The sequence below is a fragment of the Papaver somniferum genome, chromosome 9 (assembly GCF_003573695.1).
Source record: "Papaver somniferum cultivar HN1 chromosome 9, ASM357369v1, whole genome shotgun sequence".
Lineage (NCBI taxonomy): Eukaryota > Viridiplantae > Streptophyta > Magnoliopsida > Ranunculales > Papaveraceae > Papaver > Papaver somniferum.
The window spans coordinates 172,499,154-172,516,913 of record NC_039366.1 but is presented as its reverse complement, the minus strand read 5'-3'; the positions used below and the strand labels follow the sequence as shown (position 1 = coordinate 172,516,913).

Below are 17,760 nucleotides of genomic sequence, written 5' to 3'. Positions count from 1 at the left end.
TGCAGTTATAATGGGTTTAAAGCTACAAAATGAGATGCCGCAACTGAAGGGGATGTGTGTTGGTCTGTGTATGCATGAAGCTGCGAGTAATTATGCATTGCAGGAGTTGGTACTGAGTTTTGATACAGAGAAGAACAAGGTGAATTAGGTGGATGCTGCTGTGTTGTGGTTGAATGAGCAGCTGTTAGGGGTACTGCAGCTGAACTGAAGCTAAAGGAATGACGTAGTGCTGCGGCAGATGATGCAGTTCAGGTGCAGGCTAGGTGCAGTTGGAGTTGAAGCTGCAGGTGGTAAGACTGAGATGGAAAAGTTGGATTGATTTACAGGGACTGATGCAGTGATGTTGTTATCTGGAGTTGTTGATGTGTGGTTCAGGTAGTATTGAGTAAGCAGATTGTTGTTTGATAGGGCTGCAGCTGAAATGGAATGAATGGTTGCAGTTGTGGAGTTGGTTGTTACAATGGGTTTGAGCAACTAATGGTATTGCAGGTGGTGCTGATGTTGCAGTCTCGAGCCGGTGATGTTAGCAGTTGCCATGAGCAGTAGAAGAGGAATACAGGAAATTTCAGGTGCAATTGAGCTGAGAAGATACAAGGTTGCAGCTGAAGTGCAGGAAGAATGGAAAATGATACTGGTGCTGGAAGGCTTGCAGCTGTGAAGTAATGCAGTTGAAACTGAGAACTGAGCTTGTGAACAGCCATCTTGGCGCATCACAGGTTTTGGCATGTGCAATAGCTCAGGCCAAGGTCAAGGCCACTCAACTCAGTTGAGTCTGACTAGTATCTAACTCGTCTATCTGACTTAGACCTGACTCGGTATGCTTGACCCGAGTTAACTCAGTTGGCCGACCGAAATGACTCGTTGACCGGTGATCGGGTGGACTTTGCCGGTCACCTGAGATGTTTTCCCAATTTCCGTCGCCGACACCAGTTCTCCTACAACATATTTTTGGCAGAATTTTTACGTGGGTGTTTCTCTTATATCTCTTATATGGGCTTGGTGGACTTCTTGGTGATGGGCTTTTGAAGACTTGACCTAAGAAGAGCTACAAAAAGGAAAGTTTTCTACTTTCTTTGGAGGACGTATTTTCTACTTGGAGTTTTGGAGAGCAGCGACTAGGATTTGCTTTCGTTTATTTTTTGTCTTCTTCATTTCATTTTTGATTATGATTATGATGAACTCAAAAGCTATGAGTAGCTAAATACTATTATTGGTTATGGGATAAAAGTTGATTTCTCAAGCATGATATTTAAATCAATGGATTAGTTTTGTCCTAACTTTATTGTTTTTGATTCATTGATAATATTGTTGCATGATTTGAGTGCTAGTTTGATCGAGTCCGGAATCAATTAGGTTGGTCTTCATATCTATTGCTATATTAGGGTTTTCAATACGAAAAAGTTGTTAATTCCTGATTGCAAGTAGCATAGTGCCGTTATTACCTGTAGTGATACATCTCTTTAATTGCATATGAATCATAACCTTTGTTAAAATGAATTAGTGCTTTTACACGTCCATTTGCTTTGATTAGTCTTATTCCATAAAACTTAAAGCTTTTAGGTAGTTAAACTTAATTGTGCTTTTACACTTTAGGTTGCCTTCTAGGAAGAATTCACATATGCATCTTTTAATGTGGTTGTGATGAAATCAGGGAATTAGCGGGATATAATTGCGATCAAGGTATCCTAGGACTTTTAGTAAATGAGAGATTAAATTATCAATTCTAGTCATTGATGAAAATACATGTTTGTGAATGATACTATCCCGTGACCAATATTTTCTCCTTATTGATTATTCAAATTATTTTATTGCTTTCAATTACTTTTATTTCTTTGCTAAAACAAAATCCTCCTTGGTTACTAAGAAACTAAAATTTTATAACAACAAAAGCCTCTCTGTGGGAACGAACTCTTTCTTACCACATACTATATTTATATTTAGTAGATTGAGAAAGTGAAATTATTTTTGACGCATACGACTGCGATCACTGATGCAGGTGTATTAGTTATTTTGGAACATGTGCGTTTCATAATTAAGAAAAAGGTGCCTTTTCGACGTCATTCTGAATGGATTCAGGATAACTCCTTACGGTGTAAATGGTAGCCCAACTCCCGGCGGGATAAATTATAACCCGAAGTCCCTCGAGCTTTAGGTAAATGTTCAACACCTACTATGAAGACAGTCGATTGTGCTGCACTAAGAATGCGCATCTATAGAGTTCCTAAAGGTTGTGCAGGGTATTTCATCAATGCAACGGCATGCAATGTTACCTTTCATGCATCATTGCACCACTTGCTTATCTTGACATATATGATTTAAAATTTAGTCTAAATACTTACTGCATGATGTACCAGATGTACCGAAATGACCATGTTATGCAGACATCATAAGCAAGTGAACACGTTAACCAATTTCTATGTATCCTTTGAACAGTGTCAGGGTCAGTGCATCAGCAAAACAAACTGCGGTTCTAAGAATCGAGAATGAAGTAGCGCAGGATAACGTGTCATAAATACTTTGGGAAGATGTTACAGATCTCTAAATATGGTGGTTTTATTTTTTGATCATTGTTAAACAAATATAGCTTTAGTGAGCAAGGATGATGCTAAATCTCTCTATCTTGATGGTGTAACATACCTGGTTTCTTTTCTCCTTGGAAATTGGACGTGGAAGCTAAAAACTTTGCTGGTTAGTCTGAATTAAAACCATAAAGATACTTTCAAGTGTTATGACTCTTTTATGAGATTTCGAGATCCATAGTTTAGTTATTCTGTAGTTTTTGGATTTGTTGTATCGATGCACTCTAACGTCCAGACACTGAGGAGAAGTTGTTTTACTATTCTTTATTGTGTGGTTCAATTCATAATTTAAGGTTCTTCATTTAAGTAAGTTAAAAAATCTGTATGGAATTTTCCATCATCTCAATTAATGTAATTTTTGACAAGGAGATAAAAGCGTTCAAGGATTTATATTAAGGAAAATGTACAAAACAGTCCTAATGATAGACGCATTTATGTGTCTATTTTGTCCTCAATGTTTCGTATTGTTAGCACTCGTTTTTGTACTAATTTTGATATTTTATGTGTTTGTAGGCATTTTTGGGAATAAAACATTTTTGGAAAATTCGGCTCGAAAAGGTGGTTAAGGCGTCCGCAAGACACTTGTTATTCGGACTCTCAGTGTTGGTTAAGGGGCACCTCAATTACTAAGGCGTAACCCATTTTCAGGGATACTACTACTGGCAGACTCGTATAGGATAAGGGGAGGTCATCTTCTTAATTTGAATTTCAGATTTTGGCGGGAATAGTTGCAGCGAAGAACATATTTTAGGGTTCGATCTCTGGGAAATCTCTGAGGAGATTTAATCGGAGAAATTCGTTGGTCTGGACTTGAATGGACTAAATAATCCTGGTATGGTCGTCGGAACCAACGAACTTGGGTCGGAGAGAATTGGGAGGATTTAGAACATCACAGAGGCGAGAAATTGAAGTTGCAGAGAGTCACCATTTCTGCTGCTGCATAACTGAAGAACACGAAGAACAGACCAGCAAAGACAGTTGTTTTTTTACAGTGATAACGACTCACAGCCGAGGGTCGTACATCAGAGGCAGACTTATTTGCTACAGTATCAGCGACACGTACTGTGGGTCGTTCTGGTTTGTAACACATATAACTGTTACAAACCTGGTTTTCATTATATTTCTCCCTTTTCATCATTTGTAAACCATTTTTGAGCAATAATAATGAATTTCGAGCGTGTTTCCAACATGATGATGTGCTAATTCTCTCACAACCAAGGCAATGAGGAAGCTATTTACGCATGAATAATTTGGTAACTATTATATTTTTTCTAATATTTAATTATAATTCACTCAATCACTGCTTTTGCAGAGTTTTTAATTGTTTGCATAATTTTCTTCATTAGTTGTGATTCAATTAGATAGGTTATGCTTTGATTAGATAATCTATGCTTAGGGGATACAATTAATTTTTGAGAATTTGCCTGATTATTTGTGAGTTAAGAAAATAAGGGACTTAAAGATAATTAGAGTTTTGGGTTATTTACCATCATTCATTCATGTGTAATAGTGGAATCAGTGTCTTGGTTATTTTCTCATATCTTGAAATCAAATTTTGAGTTAAGTTTTCTTTAATTTTTAAGTCTAAATTCTTTTGCTTTCACAAGTCTCAACGAACCTTTTTACTACAACATTATTGAGTCACATCACCTAGTATTAGGACCCGATTCACAAAAGCATCCTACTGTTACAAACTATTAACAAAATGATCATACTTCCGTTAAAAAGGGAGTTAAGTGGTGACTCACAGTTAAATATGTTAATGAAATTATCTATATGTCCTTCTTATTATCCTTCCACACACATTTTTAACTTTTGCCATCATTATAAATTTTTTTGACGATGGTGCTATTTGTTGGTGGTGGTGGTGCCGCTTACATATCGTTATACCGCATTCAGGATCGTAAAACCACATTCAGGTTCGTTACACCGCATTCACCCAAAGAGTTCACCGCTTCCCCTCCGGGGTTTAGCAGGTATTCTTAAGCTTCCACCAACACCACCACCGCTTCATCACCACCACTTCAACCAATTAGTTAACTAGGAAGGGTAGTTGGGGGAGGGTATATTTGGAAAAGATAACACCGTTTTATTCAAAAGTGTTAAATCGGATGGAAAAAGACCATTTTGTAAATGAATTACAAAGTATGATCATTTTGTGACCGAATTACAAAAAGTATGACCATTCTGTAATTGGCCCATATATTAACACTGATCATTCGGTTCTCGGGTCCTACTGTATCACTAATGTAGCGTTTCGGGTTCGTAACTCTTTCATTATTTTACTTATTTAATTATCGTTTTGCTGATTAAAAATAAATAAAATCCTAGAAACTAAGAACTCACCACAATGGAGGGGGTTTGCAAAATTCCACCAATCATGGACTTTATGTTGACATACAAGAAATGCATTATGTGGTTAGTATCCTGGATTGAAATTACAAAAGAAAAATTGAGCTAAAGCTAACCCAGGGTGAAAACCGTGGCCCAGTGTATAAAGTCAAGCTGTTGATCAAGCAAATGTTTTGAAGGTGAAGTTGAATCAAGTTTTCTGTGTAACCATTTGGCTCGGAAAAGTTTCACTTTTGATATTGAGCCATCATATTCGCATATCCGTTCGTGATCCAATTGCTCCTTCCTCCGGCAAACCGTTGGGCGCTAATGCGGCAAACAGTGACGTCTTTAGAGTTTGTATTTTTTATTTTTCATGGATCCAATGTTTCATGAGCGAAAAACATACCCGCGCATCGCGTGGGTGAAAATCTAGTACCACTAACATATACGACCCCATATACTCTTTATCATTATTACTACAAACTGAGTTAAAGAGTATTAGTTTGTTGGTGTTCCAGTACGTCCTCCAATACACAAAACTTATACTTTTCTCGTATATAGGCAATTCTATAACTGTATTATTAAAGTTAACATACTTCAATAAATGTTTGACATTCATCACAATTTTATAGCTCAAATTCAGATAATCCTTCCAATTATTACCTTCTTTTTGTATGTTTGTACATAGTTATCATGACATAATCCTTGTTAACGTATTTTAATGTAAAAATGTTTTTCTTTTTTATAAAAAGATTAACTTGTTTTACGTGTAATCCCGACAGGAAACAAATCTTTCTAAAACGAGGGGAGTAATAAACAGTATGAATTACCACACGACCTTCTTGTGTTGTGTGTAATTTTGTTCCGGCACACGGCCTTTACTAACTGCTATTCTAGGGCAGTCAGTCGATCTAATCTCTCCCTACTAGTATCTTCTTCCACTTTTAAACCCATGCGATTAATTTTCGCGGGAGAAATCCTTACGCAAATATCTCTCGCGAATAGAGACTAAAATTTGGGGCACTAGTCTCAATTAACAAACAGTGGAAACCCTAACATAGAGTAAACTATTAAACTCAGTAGCGATAGAGATAGACTATGGCAGATGAAAGAGGAATTAAAGTTGAAAATCAAAGTGGATCTGAAACTAAGGTTTTAATTTACACATTGAGTTTAATTATATTCTACACTTATTCAATTAAATCATATGTAGAAGAAAAAAGAATTGATTTTTTTTGGGTGGGTTTGATTTGTTACAGGAAAAAAAAGCCAGAGATGTTTTATTGGTTGATAAGTACAATGTAGAAGCCTCAGAAATTCTAGCAAGCGAAGCTCTGGTGAGTAACTCATATTCGTATTCGATTTTTTTTGTTTTGTTTTGCATAATTCCACATTGTGAAGTATTGCGTTATTGTTGATGTGGAGTAATTGGGTAATTTATGTAGGGCTTGCCCATAACTGAAGCTGTGCAATTATATGAACAACTTCTCTCAACATTTCCTACAGCTGTAAGTTCCTTGATTGTCAAATCATTACCTTGAAACCAATGATTTAAAAGACTGTTGCATTTGTTTTCCCTGTTTTGTCTGAAGAGTTACTCTAGTAAACGGCTAAATTAACGTTTGTGTGAGTTTCAACTTTCCAAATGACAACCCAGTTTCGTTATTCGCTCCAATGATGCAAAATTTATTGCATAGCTGAGGGAATGTATCTAATTGTTTGTCTTTTGCAGGCTAAATATTGGAAGCAGTATGTGGAGGCACACATGATTGTAAATAATGACGATGCCATAAAACAGATATTCAGTCGTTGTTTATTTGACTGTCGACAAATTGCTCTCTGGTAAATATTTGGGATGCCCACTTGTTCTCCTATTGCAAAAAGAAGGAAAAGAAATTTTAGTAGATTTGTATATAATATTTGGACTGCTCACTTGTTCCAGTGTTGCAAAAAGAAGAAAAAGAATGTCTGTGGATCTGTATTTAGCGGAATGGATAGTGATATATACTTTACTTACTTTTTTCAGCATTAAACAGCCTCTACTTACTTTTTTGCTCACTTTGGATGTGTAGGCGATGCTATATTCGTTTTATAAGGAAAGTCAATGACAAGAAGGGAGCAGAGGGACAGGAAGAGACTAAGAAAGCTTTTGAGTTTATGCTTAATTACGTTGGTAAGAGAAAGGTTGCTGCTTTCTGTTGAAGGGTTGTATTTTTGTCCCATATTTTTTCTTTTGCCACAGTAATTATAAATATGTTGATGTGAACAAAACATATGATGACAAGAAAAAGCAAGAAACATCATCGCTTGTCGATGCCAACCCATTTTACTGTGGTTCCTTCTCAGAACTTGCAGTTTCTGCTTGCATCAAAGGTTATCACGTGAAATACTGGGACACCACCTAGAACTTTAGATGTCATTTGACTGCATATTAGCACCACATATCCGTCCGAAATTGCCATTAACTCGATCATATTTGGCTGAGTATTCATTCTGCTTTATAGAATACCTCGTGGTACCTTCTGAGGAAGTGATGATGAATATATGCAACAGTACTAGAATCCCTTTCGAAATTGTAGACCTTGTAGAAGTTTTCCAGCAGCATTTTGTCAGGATGTTGGTTGTGTAGGAATTTTGGGAGATGGAGTTGAGATCCTTGTGTTTCTTTCCCTAGTGACTGCATTAAGTGCTTTAAAAGTATTAGTTTCAACTAAAAAGAATCGAATGTAGATTTAACATGCTCATCAACCTCTGGTTCTTTTATAGTAAGGGTATTATGTAACTTTCTACATCCTTGTCGAATCTGGGTTGTGCCCTATGCTCAAGCTATGGTTATTTTTCTGGTAGACAGTTCAATTTAGTAGTGCATAGTTATCTGAACTCCCGCTCTTGTTCAATCAGGGTCTGACATTGCATCTGGGCCCGTATGGATGGAATACATCACGTTTTTGAAGTCATTGCCGGTGTGTTATACCTTTTTATCTGTATATACTGAATCTTATTTGCTTATAGGTTTTTAGTGCTGAGCTAGTATGTGATTCAAACAGATTCTCCTTTCTTTTCTTACAGCTTTTATAAGATTCTCTTGCAGGCTACAAATCCACAGGAAGAGTCTCATCGTATGACTACAATAAGGAAAGTGTACCAAAAGGCTATCATTACACCTACTCATCATGTGGAACAGCTGTGGAAGGATTATGAAAATTTTGAGAATACCGTTAGCCGTGCACTGGTAATTCTTTGATCTGATTTCGAGATGTAGGATCAGTGTCCCAACAGTTAGGAGGTTCTTTTAGTTATGCCTATGAAATAGGAAGGGTCTACGTGTTATCTTGCTTTACCAATTGCCATCTGGATTCTGTAATTATTTTTCAGCACGTCTCTACAGAATCCTTATAGTCACATGGCATACTTTTCTACTACCAATAATGATATACCAGATGGTATTAAATATCATACAACTTGTTTGATATTGCAGGCAAAAGGGTTGGTGTCTGAATACCAACCGAAGTACAACAGTGCCAGGGCCGTCTATAGAGAACGAAAGAAATATGTTGATGACATTGATTGGAATATGCTTGCTGTACCCCCCTCTGGATCCTACAAGGTAGATTATTTGTCTGTTTCCCTGTAAAGTGTTTTTTTACAATCATGAAATGTTGAAACGTTTACAATTTGATTCTATGACTGCAAATATCATACTAACTTTGTCTCTGTTACTGAAAATCATAGTTGTGTTATCTATAGTGATAGAGTTAGAACTCACATTCACGGATTTTTTCTTCTTCTTTTCTTCCACCTTAATAATGTCTTGCATATGGTTCTTTATCTTAATGTGTTGAGTCCTTCGATTCCAGTATTTTTATTTTGTCTTTGTGAGTTTTCCGCGTTGTAATGCATGAGTGGGTGCAATAGAAGTTAAGGATGTGACTGTTCATGAATCTTGACATCCTTGATAGCTTTGTTCGAGGATGTCTACTTTGCCAAATTGGCTACAGTGGAGCTCGGTAAACCATGGGAAGTTTTTGAATCAAACCTGAATCTGGATGTCAAAAATCTTGCAACTTCCTTCAGCTCAGGAATTGTAGGAATATCAGGCATACCATTCTATTCGCTTTTGCTTTCGGTAACTCACTTCTCTAGGAGGATGATTTAATAAGCTGAAGCGACTTTGTAGATTGGATGCAAACTGCTTTACAAGTTGTTCGTGATGAGTAGCCGTGAAATTAATTGTTTCTTCTCCTATCACAGGAAGAGCAGCAATGCATGGCGTGGAAAAGGTTTTTGGCCTTCGAAAAGTAAGAAACTGCACCACTATATGTTCTCACTCAGCAATAAAGTTAGGGTGTTGCGCTAAATAACTTGACTTTCCTATGGCTAATTCTATATCTCATGTATATTTTTCCCTCCTGTATGATGTCTAATTTCTCTTAAATTGGAAGAATCTCATTCACTTCTGAGAAAGGATTATGAATGCAAGTTCTGGATTGATTTTCTAATCTGATACTCTCTTTAGATTATCTGAAATTTAATTAACTGTGTTTACTATCTTTTCAGAGGGAACCCACAAAGGATAGATAGTGTATCCTCTAATAGTCGAATTACCCTCACCTATGAGCAGGTACGCATGTCGGGTTGTGGTGGTGTGCGACTGTGTTCTACTTGGTTTGCATTTCTGTACGATTTAACTACTGAATGGCATGTCATTCGGCATTGCATTTTTTCTTTATTATACACTCAAGTCTGTGAGTGTGCAGAATACATCAATTTTTTGAAAGGTGTTTAGATGTCTCTAGGTTTCCTTTTCTTGTTTAGGGTGATCTTCTGTGGATCAGTATACCCTTTAAGACATTTTAATAGAAACTGAAGCTCCACGTAGTCTTATGGCCGAATCCCCCCTTCTCTTTAGTACTTAGTATGAAGGTTGCGTCCTCGATTGTTGTGTTAAACTTTATTTTCTCATAGCAGTCCTCGACAGTAGACACATTATGACAATGATGATGAAAATGTCTTGGATTTTTCTTTTCTTGTTGTTGTTGATATTAATGGTTTATCCATCTCTGGCCGCCACAAAATATTTTCTTTTCTTCCGTATTTGTTATTTTAGCTTTTGCAAAGTTTGGTAACCATTTAGTTCAATGAGATTAAAGAGATTAGCCTCCATGAGATATAACCTTACATATTTCAACTTTCTCTTTTTGTTTGAGTAATTTGTCTTTTCTCAATGTATTATTTACAAGGGAGTTCTCATTCGCCATGCAGTGTCTAATGTATCTATATCATTATCCGGACATATGGTTTGACTATGCTACATGGCATGCAAAAAATGGTTCTATAGATCTTGCTATCAAAGTATATCAGAAGGCTTTGAAAGCTTTACCTGGTATTTACTCTTTCATTGCTTCTTTCTTACATGTATTTTATTTGCTTTGTTGCTAGTATCAAAGTCAGACCCCATACATTAATTAATGTAGAGGATCTTAAGTATGTGGAAAGTCTGAAGTACCTCATATTTGCTTCTCTTTTGCTAGATTCTGAAGTTCTGAGATATGCCTATGCTGAACTGGAGGAATCCCGCGGAGCAATTCAGGTGCAGAGAGAGTCTGACATGCTACATTTATTTTTCTGCTTAGTCCTCTGGTATTTGCCTCTTTGATGTGAGTTCTACTTTATGCAGCCTGCTAAGAAAGTATATGAGAGCCTATTAGGGGATGGGGTCAATGCAAGTGCATTGGCACACATACAAGTAAGCGGCATTTGACTTTCTTAACTGGTGGCGACATATCTTGGTTATTCTACTTTTTGCAATGCTCACCTCGTGTTTATTGCTTTGTGTTACAGTTTATCCGTTTTCTGAGAAGAACTGAAGGAGTTGAAGCAGCTCGCAAATATTTCTTAGATGCTCGTAAATCTCCAAACTGCACGTATCATGTCTTTGTTGCTTATGCAATGATGGCGTTTTGTCTGGACAAGGATCCAAAGGTCATTTGGCATTTGAATTTGCTACTACCCTTATCTTGTTTCTGCAAATATTGCTTTCAGTTATTACACCAGAAACAACCTCTTTCTGTCTAAATGTAGTGCTGGGTTTCGTAGCATATATATAATGGGTGACAGTCCTGTGCTGTTCCAGTCTAAATGGATATCATTAAAACTGCAACTTATATCAAACCCCACGAGGAGTATGTACAAGCCGGTGCATACCAACTTGTTTCTGGAGCACTATTTAGCTGATACACTCGTAATTAGTAGCCTAAGCTGAGAATGTGTGCAAGAAAGAAGCGGGAGAGGGGAAGATTTATCTATTTTTTAAGGTGGCGAAGTACAATATGGAAAACATTCTTTACCTCCATAATGCCAAAAATTTACTGTACGTCATAGGTGTGACCCATACAACTAGGCTATATAAATTAACTTCATGGAGTGGGGAAGGATGCCCCTTTAGTTTTATATGAAATTTATTATGACGTGGATGAATCTTTGTTGTTAGACCCTTGAGCTAATACACTGTTGGAGCAGACTAGTCATTTCTCGCACTTTAGCTCTGTTATATCATGGATTAAACGTTACGTTCAATTAAATAAGGGATATTGTTGTGTCTTTGAACAATTTTTTCTATTAAGCGAGTAAAAGAGATGTTCTTTAGAGGCCCCATTGACTTTCATTTTGTGTTGCTGCAGGTGGCGCACAATGTCTTTGAAGCTGGTTTGAAAAGATTTATGCATGAGCCTGGATACATTCTTGAGTAAGTTAGATATACTTTTCCTTGCCTTTAGTGAGAAGTCGATGGAATCGCAGGTGTCCTCTATTTCGTTTGTTTTTTTGTTGGTGGCACCTCGTATTATGTCCACCGGCACATCTTACGCGATAGCTATCATAGCATCCACAAAATCTATTTCCTAACATGAGGTTACAGATATGCAGATTTCTTGTGCCGTTTAAATGATGATAGGAATATTCGTGCTTTATTTGAGAGGGCGTTGAATTCGCTCCCACCAGAGGAATCTGTAGAGGTATGATCCTTAAGTTTAACTGTGGACCTTTTGGATGTTCTTTTGTGATGAACTCCCTTTATTTTTCATCTGTAACATGTTACTGGGCGCAGGTCAAAAGACTACTTCATTCACCTTGAACTTGTATTTGTGGGTCAGTGCTAGTTCTTCATATGTTCTCGTCGTTCTGTTTATTGCAGGTCTGGAAGCGGTTTACCCAGTTTGAGCAAACATACGGCGATCTGGCTAGTATGTTGAAGGTTTGCCTCCTTCTCATCCATTTTAGCTTAGCCCTACTACAATTTGTTGGTATCAATCCGCAATTTTTTTTCATTAGCTATTCATGCATTGGCCTTTTCGACTTGTTTTGGTCCAAACTCAGTTGTTCAACTGAGTGATTCAAAACCGAAGTAATAAGTAATTTTCAAAACTTGCATATAATTGGCACCAAATTGTTTACAGTCTTTGGCTGATTATAATGATTTAAAGTCCTTAGTTATGATGAGTTCCGCTGCTTGAAGTGTTGGCTTTGTGCTAGTCTCACCCACTTTTTATCGATTCAGGTAGAGCAAAGGAGGAAAGAAGCTCTTTCTAGAACAGGTGAAGACGGATCCTCGGCATTCGAGAGTTCTTTGCATGATGTTGTGTCAAGGTACAGTTTTATGGATCTTTGGCCGTGCTCATCTAAAGACCTGGATTATTTGGCACGTCAAGAGGTACATTATTGGTTTGTGTCTGGTAACTGCTCTTGCTGATTGATGTTATATATTTTTCTGTTACTCGAGTTGCTTTCCTGTAAAATAACTGAGGTTATTAAAACAAGTCGAGTTGCTCATTGAAAATTCTGTGCAGCTTTTTATCTTTCCTTGTCTTGTTTTTTGGCTAGCTTCATTTCTATGGTTCTCTCAAGGCTGAGTTTTCAACCGGTTGATTTAACCTTTGCAGTGGCTTGTGAAAAACATTAATAAGAAGGCCGAAAAGTCAATTCTATTAAATGGAGTTGGCTCTCTAGGTACCATCATCTCCCTTACCTTCTACGGTATCATATGTGTCAAATTTTAGTATTTTAAACATGTTATGCTCTTTTTAGGTGCAGAAAAGGGTTCAGCTGGACACCCAAATAATGCAAAAACATCTACCACATCTGCTAAAGTTATTTATCCAGATACTTCTCGGATGATTATTTATGACCCCAGGCAAAAACAAGGTACACAACCAGATATTTACTTTCAAAATTATGGTTATGGAAATGATCTAAACACATGCCTTATTGAAAATGCTCTCTCAAAGTTCGAACAACGATATCTTTGTACCAATGTTGAAATAAGTATATATTCGTCACCAAATCATATAAGTTTGGCATTGCTGTTATGTATCAGTATATTTATATTTGGCATGCCTAACAAGTTGTTGCATTTGAATACAGGTGCTGCATTGCTTCCTAACACTACGGTACCTGGACTGCCAGCTGCTTCGAACTCGGTAATACCTGCTCCTGCCGCCCCTTTAGCTGGTGGGACTGGAACAACAAAAGCACTTAATGACATTTTGAAAGTGCTGCCTCCGGCTTTGGTAGCATTTGTAACACACTTGCCCTCTGTTGATGGTACTTCTTAAATATCTTCTTTTTCCATCCATCAAATATGACCATTTTACTTTGACGTGATTGAAGATTTCCTGTGCTGTGCCCGCCTTCAGATATTTTTTAAATCCATCTAAGAGTGCATCTCTAGAAATCTTTGAGTATGTTGTTATTTTGGGAGTTGTGTTTTTTAGCTCTAGTGTTCTAAGGGTCTATTTGACCCCATATTGTAAGGGATATGACAATGCTAATGTGATTCAGGCCATAGCATGAAACCCATGATTCATACTGTTGCACTGTGTTGAAGTTGTTTAAATTCAAAGAAGACTTGATATAATAGATAAAAGGGAGATATGTTAACATATGCTGTCACATGTTCCTTATATTGCTATCCACCTAGCTTAACATGGCTGTTAATGTGTTGCAATGACAGGGCCTTCGCCAGATGTGGACATAGTTTTATCGATATTATTGCAGAGTAATGTTGCTCCTGTACAGACAGCGAAATTAGGAAATCCCCATCAGCAAATGTCATCAGCTCCTGCTCCTAACACGAGTGATCTTTCTGGTGCGAATAAGTCACGCCCCAACCCAGGTGGTGCGCCTTTCAAATCAACTAGAGAAGGTCATTCAGGAGGAAAGAGAAAAGACATGGATAGTATGTGTTGTTCTCTTGCATCCTTTACTTCTTTAGCTTATTGTGCAGCATTTGAATTATCAATTTGAGTAGAAAAACAAAAGTGGAGTGAAACCCAATAGAGGCTAAGCTGATTGGTTCTCTAATAACAGCAGCAGCTTAGAAAAGGAAGATAATATTAAAAAAAATAGATGCAGTTAAAATCATACCACAGTAGTTCAAACTTGTTTTTTGTTCGTCTTTTTTTCTTTCACTACTGCCTATTTTTGTTGGCACGGGGCACAATCCTCTGGCAGTCAATGATGACGGGATCAAGAGAAGTCGCTCAAACTTTTTGAGGTTTAACTTTTGTACGGCATCTTTGTTATTTTCAGGGCAACAAGAAGATGAAACCTTAACCCAAAGTCGACCACTTCCAAGGGATCTTTTCAAGATTAGACAAATGCAGAAAGCTCGAGGAGTAACCAGTTCACAAACTGGATCGGCATCCGGCGGTGGAAGTGCATTCTCAGGAGAGTTGTCGGGCAGTACTGAGTGATCGATGCAACTTAAAGTGCACATTTTTGACATTCTTAATGTAATCTTCTTTTGTATGCTCTGTAAATGTAACATAATGATGTATTCTATTCAAGCAATTTAATGTGAGGCGGCAAGCCCACCAGAGTTATGCAAATTGGCAATATCCGGCTACAACATTAGGATTTGCTAGCTTTTGCTCAAACTAAATCACGTAGTATGCCTGCTCGGCTGCTCCACTCCCATTATACCTTCTTCTTTTTTCCTTGCACGTTTTTGCATCACATTTGAACTTTTCATTAGTTTTACAGTGGTCACAACATTGTGTTACAGTGTGTAATTTATGTTGTCAGTGATACCGATAGAGTCGCAATTTCGCTTAGTTTTTGAAATAAACAATTAATTTGAAACAAGTTTTTCATATTTGGAGATTAATCTTTACAGCAAGTAATACATCCTGGATAACTATTGTTGTAGTTTGTTCTAGTTCCTATTGTTTGTTTATTTGTCTGGTATATAAATTCTTGGTTCCAGTTATTGGTAGCCTACTAAACAAGGCAAGACAACAAAAAGTAGGCTAGAAATAGCAGGCAAAGGTGTTGATTTTTATTTTTTTTTGTAAAAATCTCCGGGGAAAAGCAAAGTTGGAAGCACAGAATGTACAATTCATAGAGAAGCAAACTCATTATAGTCACCAACCCTGACATCAATTACAAAAAAAGAGATTGATAATACATCCTTAAACTAGAATGCCCAATGTGAGAAGTGCTTAAAAGCCGAACCATATATGCTGGCCAGAGAGGTCCTGATGAGAATTCCAATATTTGGCCGTCTACACAACTTTATGATCTTTAGGCAAAAAGTGCTCACTGTAATCAATGCCTTCACCCTCATCAACAGAAGATTTGGGGTCTTTTTTTTTGTGCTACCAGTCAAACCTGAAAACTTGCCTAAAGAAGCATTTGTACCAGAAAACTAGATACCAGTCAAACCTGTGGAGAGTTCAGTCAATGAAAAGAACAAAAAAAGAGAGGAAACTGGCCGGTATCGAAGAAGTAAAATCTACAGTTACGCCATCTGAAGAACTAGATTTGAAGCGTAAGCTATTGGAAGCTTATCTAGATACAGAGGCTAAGGATGTTACTAACACAAGAAGTTAGGAGAAAAGGTCAACTAAGATTTTTGATGGTGAAACTGTCTTGTCAAATCCAGGAGCTGGAAAGGATGACAGCACAAGAGATGTGGTTCCTGTAACATCAAAGTCTGAAGAAGATTTAGTTGTGGATCATCCTAGTCTTGAAACTAAGAAAACAGGGCCTTCAACTGGAAAGTCAAAAGTAAAAACTATCGTTGCTACATATTCATGCCTTGAGAAGGCATCTAAGGATTGTGGGATAGGTGACAACTCCGTGAACATGGAGTCTTTGAAGACTGAAAAGTCTAGCTCAAAAAATTACGAAGAACCACCAAAGGAACAAAATGATGTTATCTCAAAGGATCTAAAGTACCTCAACCGGTGAAAACAAGAAACATGAGAAACTGAGCTAGACTTCCTCAGACAGTGTTGTCTTCCCCGTTCTTGATCTTGTCACCTTTTTTAGCGGGGGTTTCTCATGTTTCTTGTTTTCACAGGTTGAAGTTTGAGATCCCTTGAAATAACATCATTTTGTTCCTTTGGTGGTTCTTCGTAATTTTCTGAGCTAGACTTTTTAGTCTTAAAAGATTCCATGTCCACGGAGTTGTCACCTATCCCACGGTCCTTAGATGCCTTCTCCAGGCATGAAAATATAGCAACGATAGTTGCTACTTTTGACTTTCCAGTTGAAGGCAAGCTTATACCTGCTTTCTTAGTTTCAAGACTAGGATGATCCACAACTAAATCTTCTTCAGACTTTGACGTTACAGTAGCCACATCTCTTGTGATGTTATCCTTTCCAGCTCCTGAATTTTGACAAGGCAATTCCACCATCATAAAATCTTTATTAGTTGACCTTTTCTTCTTACTTCTTGTGTTAGTAACATCCTTAGCCTCTGCTTCCGAGCGCTTCAAATCTAGTTCTTCAGATGGGTAGCCGTAGATTTTACTTCTCTGATATTAGATGGTTTCCTCTTTTTCTTCAATTTTCATTGACTAAACTCTCACAGGTTTGACTGGTAACAAGTTTTCTGGTACAAATGCCTCTTGCCATCAATCTCTTTCGTTGACTCTCCGACAGGGTCATGTAAAGAATGGACAATCTGATCAACATCTTCAGTTTTCTCCCCAACAACATCCGCTTAAAAAAACCATGTTTGCTTAACTCTTCAAATACACTTTCAACAAGCATGGAATTCCATAGGTGGTAAAAGTGCTCTTTGCGCTTCACCTACAAAAATCAGAAATCTAAATTCAAATTCTCCTTGAAAATTATAAGATTTAGAATAACTATAATACACCACGGGTGTCCGACACAGCGGCGTGTCCGCGTGTCCAATACGACAGTTCTCAAAAACTATAATACGGGACACAACAGTATAAATTGAACTACCATCAATTTTTAAGATATATATAGAAATGTAAACGAGAAAACCACACAACTGTATTTGTTTTGCACTTGTTTACAATTGCACAAGTGTATTTCTGCTAGCACATGCATGTTTTCGACTATAAGCTTCCTTAGAGGTAGGTGACCTTTAGTTCTCAGCTGTTTCCTAGTTTATAGTAAGATAGAAGCCACACAGGGACACACGATACGGGGAGCCCAAGAAGTATTGGTGCAACCCAGGTTAGAGAATACAAAAAGGCGAGTAAAAATCCAAAACCCTTATAAGTTAGACATATGATCATTAAAAAATTTAATGAGAATTTTCAATCAAAATATAAAAAGCAAGTAAATAACCCAAAACCCTAACATACATAAAAGAGAATCTCGAACGAAAAAGAAAGGCTTACGTATCGTTGTCTGTAATCATTAGACCCAGACGGGTATCAAGATTAGTCTCTAGATTAGTCTCTATGAAGACTCCGTAATTTGTTGATTTAACGGCAGAACTTGGTTTCACCATTGTGATTATAGAGAGGAAGAGGAAGAATTATGGGTTTATGCTTATGGGAACGTAAGAACTATGAATGCTTATATT

General features: G+C 37.3%; 1 protein-coding gene across 2 annotated transcripts; it reads left to right on the top strand.

Annotated features, from left to right (window-relative positions):
* The first annotated feature begins 5,743 nt into the window (after positions 1-5,743).
* On the top strand, positions 5,744-14,797 carry LOC113313528 (cleavage stimulation factor subunit 77-like). 2 transcript variants are annotated; one of them, XM_026562317.1, is made up of 23 exons: positions 5,744-6,065; positions 6,173-6,250; positions 6,359-6,421; positions 6,646-6,755; positions 6,986-7,086; positions 7,815-7,876; positions 8,005-8,145; positions 8,392-8,520; positions 9,165-9,211; positions 9,471-9,534; positions 10,176-10,296; positions 10,445-10,503; positions 10,591-10,659; positions 10,755-10,895; positions 11,594-11,658; positions 11,830-11,926; positions 12,106-12,165; positions 12,469-12,621; positions 12,851-12,917; positions 13,002-13,112; positions 13,332-13,511; positions 13,921-14,145; positions 14,499-14,797. In XM_026562317.1, exons 1-23 carry the CDS (start codon positions 6,012-6,014, stop codon positions 14,660-14,662), a joined length of 2,361 nt encoding a protein of 786 aa, XP_026418102.1. In that variant the 5' UTR covers positions 5,744-6,011; the 3' UTR covers positions 14,663-14,797. The 2 variants fall into 2 exon arrangements, with proteins under 2 accessions (XP_026418102.1, XP_026418101.1); XM_026562316.1 differs by having other exon boundaries at positions 5,746-6,065; positions 12,996-13,112.
* Positions 14,798-17,760: the final 2,963 nt, after the last annotated feature.

What these genes read in the sequence shown, in the direction of transcription:
- LOC113313528 (XM_026562316.1), top strand. Translation starts at nt 6,012, where the DNA reads ATGGCAGATGAAAGAGGAATTAAAGTTGAAAATCAAAGTGGATCTGAA. An exon ending in CGTTTTTGAAGTCATTGCCG is followed by an intron (nt 7,877 to 8,004) that starts GTGTGTTATACC and finishes ATTCTCTTGCAG; the next exon opens with GCTACAAATCCACAGGAAGA. An exon ending in AGGTTTTTGGCCTTCGAAAA is followed by an intron (nt 9,212 to 9,470) that starts GTAAGAAACTGC and finishes CTATCTTTTCAG; the next exon opens with AGGGAACCCACAAAGGATAG.